Genomic DNA, 11,327 nt, shown 5'->3' on the forward strand with positions numbered 1-11,327 from the left:
GAAGATCAGATTTTGGTCAGAGATAGGGCTGAAGGGAATCTTTCCAGAAAAGGGTTTAGCATTTGGTATCTTCAAATTTACAGCTACAATGTAGCTACCTCCTTAAGGAGGAAACATATTCCATGATGACATGACAGTCAATGTGTTTTGTCTAATTATTTCACTTCCTTTGCCTGAGCCAACTCATCACTCTAATGAGTCACTTCTTAATGAATCTTACAATGCAGACTTCAATAATTATATTTAATACATGCTGTGTTTTTGCTATATAAGAAATCAAATATCCTAGAAGAACACATTGAATTGAATGTGAACACACTGAATATATACAGTGAAGACCTTGGCAGAGCTGGGGCACCAGTCCTTCGTCTCCCAAGAATTCTCTTCCGTTAAGCTGGCATGCTCTGGGAGCCAAAGCTTCTAGGTAAATTCCTAGATATGCAGACAAAGATGAAGATGACTCTCTAGAAGACAAGGCTGTGAGATGTGAGGACGATGAAGGTATGTGGATCGCCTGGCATGAGTACATCTGTAAGGAATTTGTAAGGTCCTGTTTCAACAGCATTCCCCTTTATTTGCTGGCTACATGTCTGCTGCTGCTGCTACTGCTGCTAAGTCACTTCAGAGTCGTGTCCGACTCTGTGCGACCCCATAGACGGCAGCCCACCAGGCTCCCCCATCTCTGGGATTCTCCAGGCAAGAACACTGGAGTGGGTTGCCATTTCCTTCTCCAATGCATAAAAGTGAAAAGTGAAAAGTGAAAGTGAAGTCGTTCAGTCGTGTCCGACTCTTAGTGACCCCGTGGACTGCAGCCTACCAGACTCCTCTGTCCATGGGATTTTCCAGGCAAGAGTACTGGAATGGGGTGCCATTGTCTTCTCCTACCCTTGACCAAATAGTAACCTTCTAGGCTCTGGGGGCTATGAGATGAACATGGTGTAGAGGGCAAGTGGGGGACACTCCCACCTAAACAGCAGTATCATATTATAATCCATTTAAGGTGTTCTAGCAACTGACTGAGCAACTTCACTTTGACTTTTCACTTTCATGCATTGGAGAAGGAAATGGCAACCCACTCCAGTGTTCTTGCCTGGAGAATCCCAGGGACGGGGGAGCCTGATGGGCTGCCGTCTATGGGGTCGCATAGAGTTGGACACGACTGAAGCGACTTAGCAGCAGCAGCAACAAGTGGACACGAGGAAAGGTTTTTATTCTTTGAGGGAAACAAATATCTAATGTGTAGCTCAGGGAAATTTTTTTTTAAGTTATGTATCAAAAAGTTAAGGAACTAAATTACTCCCATGAGCTCTAAATTCCAATGGCATAGGTACTTCCATGCCTATACAAAATAGAAGGTAGCCTTCTTGGTATAGAAATAACACTTTTTTTTTTGAGGGGGTAGCCTACAGTTTATTGGATTAGATTTTGCTATTTACAACTGAGACCACATCTACATAGTATTTTGTTAGTCTACATGGATACATTATTTCTAACAAGTTTAGATTTATGATGAATGGGCTCAGTCATACAAAAACACGTGCACACACTCATACTAATTGTCTTAACAACAGTAGTGCATACGTTATACACCTCCTATAAAGCCAGCTTTGATTAAAAACTGCAAGTTTCAAAGATCGATCTGATTTTGAAGATGATCTAAGATACACACTGCGTGATTCTAAAATCTATTTTAGTCATTTTGTACAGTAGCTATCTTACTGGACTACAGTACATATTTTTTAAAAGGACACTGATGAGGGGCACCATCTGGCATTTAACTTAAACCAGACAGCCAATCACCTCCCCCTCCCTGCAAGACCTCTGGCCAAGAAGACAAATGTAATGTGGTCTCTGGTTGGTACCCGATTGCCCACATGTGCCATCAGTGAATAACTCACAAAGAGGTCCTCGGATTTGAGGGTATAACATAAGGCACTTTGTTTTTAATTCTATCAGTTTCTTCAGAATTAAGGTCTGTGGTCCTCTGGTGATCTGAAGCCATGCTGGCCACAGCTGTGACCAAGGACATGGGAAGCCATCAGAGGGCCACCGTCCTCAGTAGACTCCTTGGTGCGCTCTGCCCACCTGCCCACGTGCATTCCGACTTCTCCGTAAACTTCCCACAGCACGACCAGTGGGGACGTCCTGGGTGGCCTTTGTGTCCGTGGCCACAGCCTAGGTACCCACCTGCATGGTCCAAAGAGAAGAGGGAAAAACCATTAGAAGGAAGTCCAGCAGTTACCATGGAAATTAACACTCCTGGCTATATTCAGACTCATGGATATTTTTACATCTAAAAACAACCCAGCGAGAGGAACAAGCTCTCGGATGCCTCTGTAGCTGGGAAGACTCTCAAGACAGATGACAGCAAATCAATTAAGGTTAGCTGGAATTGTAAGAACAGTGTTATTTTAACACTCTAAAGGAGAAGAATTGGTTTGGATTTTAACGTAACAAAATCTAAATAAAAGAGAAGGGCAGAATGCTAGAAATAAACAGAATAGATCCTGAAGTGTTTCTATGCAGGTTTACAAGAGCCTATGTTAAGGCTCACCGTAAGAGTTAGGACAGGACAGAACACCGAAAATAATTAGATTTCTTGCCTGGATGCTGACCTTTCTGCCCACGTTTCCTTCCCCCAGGAAAAGAGCCAGACTTGGTTCAGCTGATTTATTCATCTGTTCTCCCATCCCTGGAATTTCTTTAAGGTTTCAAAAGGAATAGGATGGGTTTATGTTTTTGACAGCGCTTGGGCTGTTGGAAAGGGTACAGGCTAAAACTGACCATCCCAGGGGAAGCACAGGGCTTCTAGAATCAGTGAACTGTATCAAAACTAGAAGCACTCAGAACTTTTCATCTTGCTGTTTCCATTTCCATAACCAAGAGGCTTTACATGAAACTTTTAGAACTGTGATACATTTAACATGCACAGACTACATTCCTAGGAACAAAGCCTGAGTCTGAATATCCTGACCCTGGTCATGGTGGTGGCTGATCCCACTGCTGGGAGACAGACACAGAGGGAGAGTGAGGGCTTTCCGGAGAGACTGGTTCCCCTTACCTGGCATGGTGCCTCCACACGCGCAGCGAGCAGTTTTCTGGCCTCCACTGGAGCAGAATGTGCAACAGTGAAACACGCCTGGGTGTGAGCGGTGCCTTTTCCTCACGGTCACAGTGAACGGCGAGCCCTTCAGTGTTCAGACCAAGAGCAAAGAACAGCGCCTCATGAGTCAACAGGCGTGTGTTGAGCATCACACAGACTAAACAGAGCATAAGTCACAGGCCCTGCCCCTGGAGGGATGAGGACAGTAGAGGCAAACAGTGACTGGGGGTCAGCTGGGTGCTCAGCTGGACAGGGCCAGATACAAATGCAGTGAGGGGCATCAGGGAGTCTGTGCTGCTGCCCTGGCACACAGACCGCCTGACACACTGAAACTGTTAGTTGCTCAGTCATGTCCGACTGTTTGCAACCCTATGGACTGCAGCCCGCAAAGCTGCTCTGTCTGTGGAATTCTCTAGGCAAGAATACTGGAGTGGATTGCTGTGCCCTCCTCCGGAGACCTTCCCGACCAGGGATCGAACCTGGATCTCCTGCATTACCAGCAGATTCTTTACCATCCGAGCCACCAGGCAAGCCCTAGTAAACTCAACTGTGCTTTCAAGTCACTGACTTCAGTCTCCATCTCCTCCACTCCTGAGCAGTCTAAGAACATCTGTGGTCCCTTCTCCAATTTCTCAGGCACACACTCCCATCCCTCACATCCTAAGCCAATTCCTTTCCTTTCATCCCTCCATCCCGGACACAACTGTTTACCCATCCACTCATTCTAGGTCGGTGAAATTAGATGAAATGGAGGAAGATTAGGCATGTGGTTAATAATTCTCGGCTTAGAAATTCTCCACCTGCCTTCTTTCCTTTAAGGATAATTTTCCTTCTTGAATTTCTACCCTATGCTAAACAATAAATATTTAATGAGTGTTGCTATCTGCCTCTTCCTATATGAGAATCCCATACCATGCAAAAGCACAAAGCAGAGAGGCTGGCACCTTAGAAGCCTTTCAGATGTTAAATCTCTCTTCCTTTAAAGAGTTTAGTCTTTTTTCTTTTTTGGCTACATGGTATGTGGGATTTTAGTTCCCTGACCAGGGATCAAACCCATATTCCCTGCATTGGGAGTGCAGAGTCTTAACCATGGGATGGCCAGGGAAGTCCCTACAATCTGTTTTAAAAACAACTTGGGAGTTCAAACGTGTGCTTTCAAATTCTGATTTTTCTACCCAGGTACTCTGTATTGCAGCAAGTTTGTTTTCTTGGTCTAACTGGATGATCCTTATGTTTGAGTGGTTTGTTGGAAAAGTGGAACAACGTCTGAAAAAACATCTAACCTATCTGGCATCCTGTAAGTAGGCAAGCAGCAAGTGGCTACTAGGAGTCTTCCTAGGGCACAGGCCACAAGCCTAACACATCCTGATGCTCTATGGTGTTTTCTTGTCCCTGTCAGTGTTAAATTTCCGGTTGGGGGAAACCCTCTGGCAGCTTGTATGTCAGCGGAGAGATTCTGCTGGACATGTTGAGTATCACTCAATTTTTAAAAATTCATAATCTCTAAACCAGAAAAGTGTTGCATATGTCTGTGGAGGTGATGTAACCATGGTAACAGAGAAGCATATATATATATGTATACATATATACACACACGTATACATCTAAACAGAGTAGAGAATTATCTGGGCAAATGGTTAGGCAGATAGTTGACTGATAAGTTACAGGAGAGGGCATAACTCTCCCAGTGGTTGGTATGCCAGTAAGTCCATGTCTGGTCATAGTCTGAACAAAGCTGGAAAATCCTGAGTGAGGTTATATTTCTTGTATGTGTACACACTCATCTGCTGGTAGATTGCCCACTGTGATCAAGGCATCTTTCCCAAATTAACTCCAATAAGCTAACTGGGAGAATGATAAAATACAGGCATAACTGCTAAGAGGTGAAGTTGGGATAAAGAGGTTTTAGGGTCACCAGTATCCTCTAGTAAGAATAAGAGCTGCAAAATTTGGGCCCTTTCTCAAGTGAGGTGAAGTAAGAAAGAAGAGAATCCTGGTTAATCCCTCTACACAGCTGGTCCTGTGTGAAATATCTCCACATTCTAAGATGACAAAACTGGGGCAGGGGCAGGGTGAAAGGTCAGGGAAGTGTAGGCAAGACCTCACTCACCTGCACGTGCTGCTCCTTGACACAGACCAACACAGTATAGGTGCCAGGTTCCTTGGGCGTATAGGAAACATAGTATGTCCCATCCTTGTTATCATGGACCATCGTTTTCACGGGACTGTATAGAAACGGGAGTTCAAAAATACACTTATTCTCACAAAGCCTGCTTCAGCTGCCTGCTGATTTAGGATGTAAACTCTATACCATACAGCCAATATTAATTTTAAGTGTCCCCAAGCAGGATGTGTCTTCTCTGTGTCTCAGAAAGTAACTTTACAATAGAAGGTAACATCAATCCTCATTTAATCTGACATTCAGAAGAATTCCTGAAAACATCAGTGTTCTCTCTAATCAGCTCCTGTTGTACCTCCTGCTCTTCTTCCTCCCTCCTCCCTCCTCCAATCCTGAAGACTTTGCTTATAACTTCGCTCCCAGCACAAACAGTAAACGTGGGGCTGAACTTTGAGAAGGGCACCATTCAGTCTAACACAGAATGTTCTGCAGTCTATTCAAAGCTTGGAATAAAGACAGTCTGCGGGGGCAGATGAGACCTTTGGGAGAGAATCAAATACGAGCCTAAAACCCACACAAGGAATTGCATCTGGTCCACGTGGTCCTATGGCACTTTTCAATGCCATCATGGGGAGGTAGGCTGGAACTACTGCAGTTACAGCCCCATGACTGCAAAGAACCTTGGATTTCCAGGTCCATGATGCCTGCGTGCATGATACAAACCTGTCTTTCTTATCTTTAGGGATTACTGTGACTTGAACGTTGTCTCCTCCCCTGCCCATGCTCTCTCCTGTTGCATCCTTACAAAGCACGATGAAAGAGGCTGGCTGTTTCTCACGGGCTCTGTGAAGATCTGTGGAAGATAAACACTCAGTCCTCAGTCTCAAAGGCCAACTGTAGTGACCGCATCCCCAGATCAGACACCATCTCGCTTTTTCCATTTAGTACAAAAGGTCGTGTTTCCGGTTTCCTCCCTTTCTTTTCTCTTCCTGTCTGTTTCCTGGAGCATACTTCTTGGGAGTCACTTCTGGTGAGCCTGGTTCTCTCTCAGCCAGCAGCAGCTCTTGGATTGTAAAGGATCCTGGATCTTAATTTCAGCCTTAAGAAAGCTTTGAAAAAACTCAGGCTTGACGTATGTATTCAGAGAATAAAAGAGAGGCTGTGCTGTGTTGTGCTTAGTTGCTTAGTCGTGTCCGACTCTTTTGCAACCCCATGGGCTGTAGCCTACCAGGCTCCTCTGTCCATGGGGATTCTCCAGGCAAGAATACTGGAGCGGGTTGCCATGCCCTCCTCCAGGGGATCTTCCCAACCCAGGAATCAAATCCAGGTCTTCCACATTGCAGGTGGACCCTTTACAGTCTGAGCCACCAGGGAAGCCCCCAAAGAGAGGCTGGTAACCCCAAACTACCCTCTCCAAGCGACAGATCCTGCTAGAAGAGGCAGGAGGCACAGGTAACCAGTTCAGACTCTTCATGCCTGAAGTCCTCTATAGCATGGTAGCTGTGCCTAGGCACTGGGGGGCATATTCAACAGCTACAGCCTCTGGTCCAGGGTTTCTCTGATAGCTCAGATGGTAAAGAATCTGCCTGCAATGCAAGAGACCCGGGTTTAATCCCTGGATTGGGAAGACCCTCTGGAGAAGGGAATGGCTACCCATTCCAGTATTTTGCCTGGAAAATTCCATGGACAGAGGAGCTTGGTGGGCTACAGTCCATGAGGTCGTAAAGAATCGGACATGACTGAGCAACTAACACTTTCACTCCATTTCTGGTTCAGAAGACAGATGAAATAGACTTTTTTACCTGGGGTCTGTGAACTATTATGAGGCCTTCTGAGGGGCAAAGAATCTCCTGAAATCTTATGCTCAAATGAGTGGGCATTTTCTGGCGGAAAGATCATTCTCAAAGGGATCTGTGACTGCCAAGCAGGTGAGAATTCCTGGCTTGGGTCAGGATGGCTCTAGAATACAATCTTCCTGTGAGAACTGATCTGTGAAATAGGTTTGAATAAGGTGCTTCCTTTAGGAAGAGAACACCGTGGTCAAAAGAAATTGTTTCTCCCCCTCCTGATAGAAATGCCTACCATATTCTTTTCAATGCCAGTATCTGGCTTCCATGAACCAGAAAAGGCATCAAAGAAAGCAAACCATCATCGCTTCTTCCTCACTCCTCAGAAATTCTCTTCAGAACCATCCTCTCTGAACAGGCAGGATTTCACACACTCGGAGGTCTATGCTGATGTGTCTTACGGTACTGCCTCCTGGAGTTCCTTGGTTGTTACTACTTTTCTCAACTGGAAAAGGGTCAAGCCTCACCCCTGTCTGGGATCTTAGGTGCAGCCTGACCAGAACAAACCAGAAAGAAAAGGACAAGGGAGGGATCACCATCTGTTGGATGGGTATGACTCTCTCTAGCTGAATGAAGGTGTAGCTGAAAATGCCACACGTCTTTGACACCATGTCCTGCCGCTGCCCTTTCCATGCCAATGGGAGATGTTGCCCTACCTTCCCCTTGGAGGACACATTTGGCTGGATCGACCTCTTTGGTGTTGATGGCCCCGTAAACTTCATAGCCACGGCACAGGCCTGCTTTCTCCTTGGGAGAGAAGGTTATCTTCTCGCTGACTCCAGGATGGGCACTGTATTCCACTTTGTTCAGCTTGGTGAGCCGTTCCACCACCACCCCCTTGGTGATGAGGATCTCCAGGTCGGAGCCGCTGGTCAGCAGGTGCTCGGTGAACTCCACTCCTGTCCGCATGTCTGCCAGCAGCTGCTCCAGCTGTGCCTTTTGCAGCTGCAGAGAGTTTTCCTTCTGGACTCGGATGTCTTCCAGCTGCTTCAGCAGCTTGTCCCGATGCTCCTCGATGGCCTTGATATAGCCCTCGGAGAAGGTGCGGATGTCGGCGGCTACGGCCTTCACCCGCTCCTGTAGGGCGCTGTTGGTCCCTTTGATCTGTGCCAGGGCCTCCTCCAGGGCCTCCACGTGGGGCTGGGTACCCCTGAGCAGCTCCCGCACGGAGTCCCCATGCTTGTGAATAACGTTGCTAGTGAAGTCACAGGGGTGCTCCCGGTGCTCCCCCACCACGCAGTCCCGGCACACAGGCTGGTCGCAGAGCTCGCAGAACAGCCTCAGCTCCTCTGCAGGGTGAGCAGGACACAGAATGGGCTTCCCAATCTGGCTGTAGCCTTTTAAGTCTTTCAGGTCCACCATGGTATGGTAGGTCGTCTTCTTCTGCCGCCTAGAGGCAAACAGAGGCAGGAACAGAAAATGAGGGGATGAGTCTAGCAGGGAAACAGTCCGGCAATTTTAAGGGCATGGGTTCTGAAGTCCAACACATCTGGGTTCAGTTCCTCGTTCTAACCTCTTACTAATCACATGAGTCTCTAGGATTCCAGTTCCTCCTCTGTACAGTGGGCTAATACCTATGTGAAAAGGCTGCTCCATGGGACAAAATGATGTTAGGCTAGGGCTCTCTGGCTTGGTGCATGACTTTTGCAACACTAAAGCTACCTCCTGGAGCTTTCCCCAAAGAGTTCATTTGTCAAGTTTAGGCGAGAGCCACAGCCTAGTGCTATAGCAAGCTAGAGGGGAGAGTTTGGTGGAGACCCAGCAGCGAGATGAGACCTGTGCCAGATGGCTTGGCAATAAACTTCAGGCAGTTAAAAAGCAGCTAGCTGGGCACAACAGAGTCTCCCTCAGCTTTCATCAAACTCTCTGGGAAAGCATTTCCTTTGACCAGTGCCTCCACCACCCAAAGCAGCAGGCTAGAATTTTCTAGAGGAAAGTCATCAACATTATTAGAAAGAGTAAAATCAGTGGTCAGTAGAATCAAAGCTCTCTTTTAATTCCCTCTTTTTACAGCCCTCTAGAGATTCAGGGAAATCCCCAGAAACCTCGGTGACTGTTCAGAGTTACACCATGTGTTTAGTGTTTTAGCAATGTCAAGCTTACACGCCTGTTCTGGCACCAGCAGAGTGGCTGTGGACAAAACAGGGTCAGCTGTTTAGCTGGCAGCAAAGTAGTCATCATTACATGGTAAAAATAGAAGGACTGAAGACTGCTAACTTGTTCTGTTGGTGAGGCCAGAAAACACCCGGAAGGCAGAACTTAAAAACCACCGTAGCTAATCCTGAAACATTCGTCATTTCATATTGTGATGTTCTGGAATGGGGGGAGGTGGTCTGAAGGCACAAAGTGATTTCCTGTGACAAACTGTTCACCAAACATCATAAAAGACATAATCCCCACCCTAAGTCCATCTCACCAAGTTCCAGAGTACCTCTAGGGTACAGGGCAAAGGTTGAGGTGGTATCCCACCAATCAGCACCTTATACTGGGAAGGCAACAGAGATGAGTAGAGAAAACACAGCAGGCAGGTAGAAGATTGGGATTTTAAATTCAATTGTTATATATCATTTACCAGTTATGGGACCTTGGCATACCACATACTGCTGAGCTTCAGTTTCCTCCAATAATAAATAGGGGTGAAAACAGTGCCTGCTTTTCTGAGTTCCAAGGATCAAATGAGATTGAGGGCAGGGGATCTGCTATCATACTCTTTCTCTAGCACCCCATACAAATGATTGATGAGCCAAGGAAACTGGGTAAAAGCTTTGAAAAGTGAAATGGACCCTGCAAACCTGTGATGCTATTATTACCATGGGTATTATGTAAAGGCTGCAAAATTTAACTACTGTTCTGGAACATCTGTAATCACACTGTATACTGTTCTCTGACCTTCCATGGCATTTGAGCTTTCCTTTCCATCTGCTCACCAAGGGATTTCTCTGCCTTGACACCTCTTTATACTCTGCTCTTAAGCCTCACCAGGTGGGTTTCCCATCTTTACCTATGAGCCTGGCAGCAAAAGTGGCAGAGATTGGCTTTGCAGGTCTGACACCTCTTCTCCACTTCCCTGTCGCTGCACAGGTCACACACCAGGCCCTGGCCTTCCCCACGCAGACTCTCCAGCATCACGTCATTCATGGCCAGGTGGTCTATGGTTAAAGCCTTCACTCCACCCATGGGCAGGTCCACCTGAGCATCACATACCGGACAGAGGATGCCAATCGGCGGCTGCAGAACGCGAGGCTTGAGTTTCTGGAATATGGACCCCTCAGAGCTTGTGTCAGATTCTCCCCCTCGGATGTCCACTACTGAGAAGGGTTCCAGCTGCTCCAGACAGGTGGTGCAAACTGTGTGCAAACAAGGTAAGAGCCTGGGGGCTTTGAAAAGCCCCATGCACAAAGGGCAGTGAGTTTTGCCTGAGTTTCCAGCTGTGGTTCCACTGGGGAGTTTGCCCACGAAGCCCAGCAGCGGCCTCTTCTTTTCTGCCATATTCCCCACGTTTGTGCTCAGTATCAGAAAAGGCCCTGGGCAGTTCTATAATGAAGTAGTAGGTGATTAGGCCCACCCAAAGAGACAGTTTCCAAAACTTGTACAGAGACCATGGGAACTCTCTCTTCCGCAAATCAAAGGGCAGAAAGGAAAAAGAGTATTCCTCAAAGGAGCCACCCACAGATCTACTCAGCAAGGCCCCCTCCTTTGCAAGGCATCCCATACCAGACACGCCCAAGCCCTCCTCTGCCCCCCAAGTCCTCCTCCCCGGAAGCGCTTCCAGGTCTAGGTCTCCAGCTAATCCTGCTGTCGACTCCTGGATCCCTGCACCTCTATCACCCTCTACTACCACCCACCCCACCGCCGGCCCCACTGGTCCCACGCCCGACACGCGACAACTGCCACTCCCGCCCCCGCGTGATGCACTTGGGGGTCCTCCGCTCCTTCTTTCCACCCGGTCCTCCGCGGGAGGCACGCGGCGGACAAGGGAGTTGAGAGCCCTCGCCGGCCTCTCGGTTGCCACCACCTCCCCACCCTTCGGTCCAAGGTGCCCGACGGCTCTGGCCCCGCCTCGCACCAATCCCGGGGGCTACTCAGACGACTCCAATCACCGTCAGAGAGGGGCGGCCGTCGCCGCTGCGAGCCCCGCCGCCCTCCAGAGTGACACCACCAGCATCCAATAAGCTTTGGAAATTCCACATCTTCGCTGGTCCTCTCCAGGGAGAGGCGGTATCAAGCAAAGGGCCGGGGGCGGGGCGGCCTCAGGGCT

The 11,327-nt window shown here is 47.8% G+C and overlaps 1 protein-coding gene across 1 annotated transcript; it reads right to left on the minus strand.

Moving 5' to 3' along the window:
• Positions 1-1,382: 1,382 nt before the first annotated feature.
• TRIM45 (tripartite motif containing 45) lies at positions 1,383-11,120 on the minus strand. The gene is made up of 6 exons (XM_004002378.5): positions 10,071-11,120; positions 7,726-8,459; positions 5,946-6,075; positions 5,214-5,328; positions 3,062-3,188; positions 1,383-2,187 (listed from the first exon to the last, which is right to left on the minus strand). Exons 1-6 carry the CDS (start codon positions 10,556-10,558, stop codon positions 2,039-2,041), a joined length of 1,743 nt encoding a protein of 580 aa, XP_004002427.1. The 5' UTR covers positions 10,559-11,120; the 3' UTR covers positions 1,383-2,038.
• Between the last annotated feature and the right edge of the window lie 207 nt (positions 11,121-11,327).

Source organism: Ovis aries, chromosome 1 (assembly GCF_016772045.2).
Source record: "Ovis aries strain OAR_USU_Benz2616 breed Rambouillet chromosome 1, ARS-UI_Ramb_v3.0, whole genome shotgun sequence".
In the NCBI taxonomy this organism is placed as follows: Eukaryota; Metazoa; Chordata; class Mammalia; order Artiodactyla; family Bovidae; genus Ovis; species Ovis aries.